Source organism: Penaeus monodon, chromosome 34 (assembly GCF_015228065.2).
Source record: "Penaeus monodon isolate SGIC_2016 chromosome 34, NSTDA_Pmon_1, whole genome shotgun sequence".
NCBI classification, from domain to species: Eukaryota; Metazoa; Arthropoda; class Malacostraca; order Decapoda; family Penaeidae; genus Penaeus; species Penaeus monodon.
This window is the reverse complement of record NC_051419.1, coordinates 24,001,911-24,002,329: the sequence shown is the minus strand read 5'-3', so window position 1 is coordinate 24,002,329 and position 419 is coordinate 24,001,911. Positions and strand designations below refer to the sequence as shown.

The following is a 419-nucleotide window of genomic DNA, read 5'->3' as shown; positions in this document are numbered from 1 at the left end:
CGCGCGCACCTGCGAGACGGACAGCTTGTCGCACATGTCGCAGATGGAGTTGACGTCGTCGTCCGTCTTGCGCGCCTGCAGCAGCTGCGCCGCCTGGATGATGGGCGCCAGCGTGTCCGTGACGCCCGCCTCGTGCAGCCGCATGTCGCGCGTCCACTGCTCCAGGTGGCTCAGGTTGTAGCGGATCTGCATGCCCTTGGACCAGTGGCACATGTCCTTGCGCAGCAGCAGGTTGTTCAGGGACCCCGCGCAGATGAAGTAGAAGATCTGCAAGGTTCGGAGGCGCGGCTTGCTTTAGCTCTCGGGGTTCGCTATGAGTCACCACAAGCTATCTAAATGGACACTTTGTGCAACGCAACTAGTCATGTGAACGGCTTTAAACTTTCCCTCGTCTCTAAAATAAACATAAACATAAACAA

The 419-nt window shown here is 57.5% G+C and overlaps 1 protein-coding gene across 1 annotated transcript in view; it reads right to left on the bottom strand.

The window, feature by feature from the left end:
- LOC119594653 (unconventional myosin-Va-like) overlaps window positions 1-419 on the bottom strand; it is a gene marked incomplete in the record, with an annotated part of 26,486 nt that overhangs the window by 1,441 nt on the left and 24,626 nt on the right. The window contains 1 exon segment of the mRNA XM_037943703.1: window positions 10-267. Within this exon segment, the coding sequence (XP_037799631.1) occupies window positions 10-267 (258 nt within the window).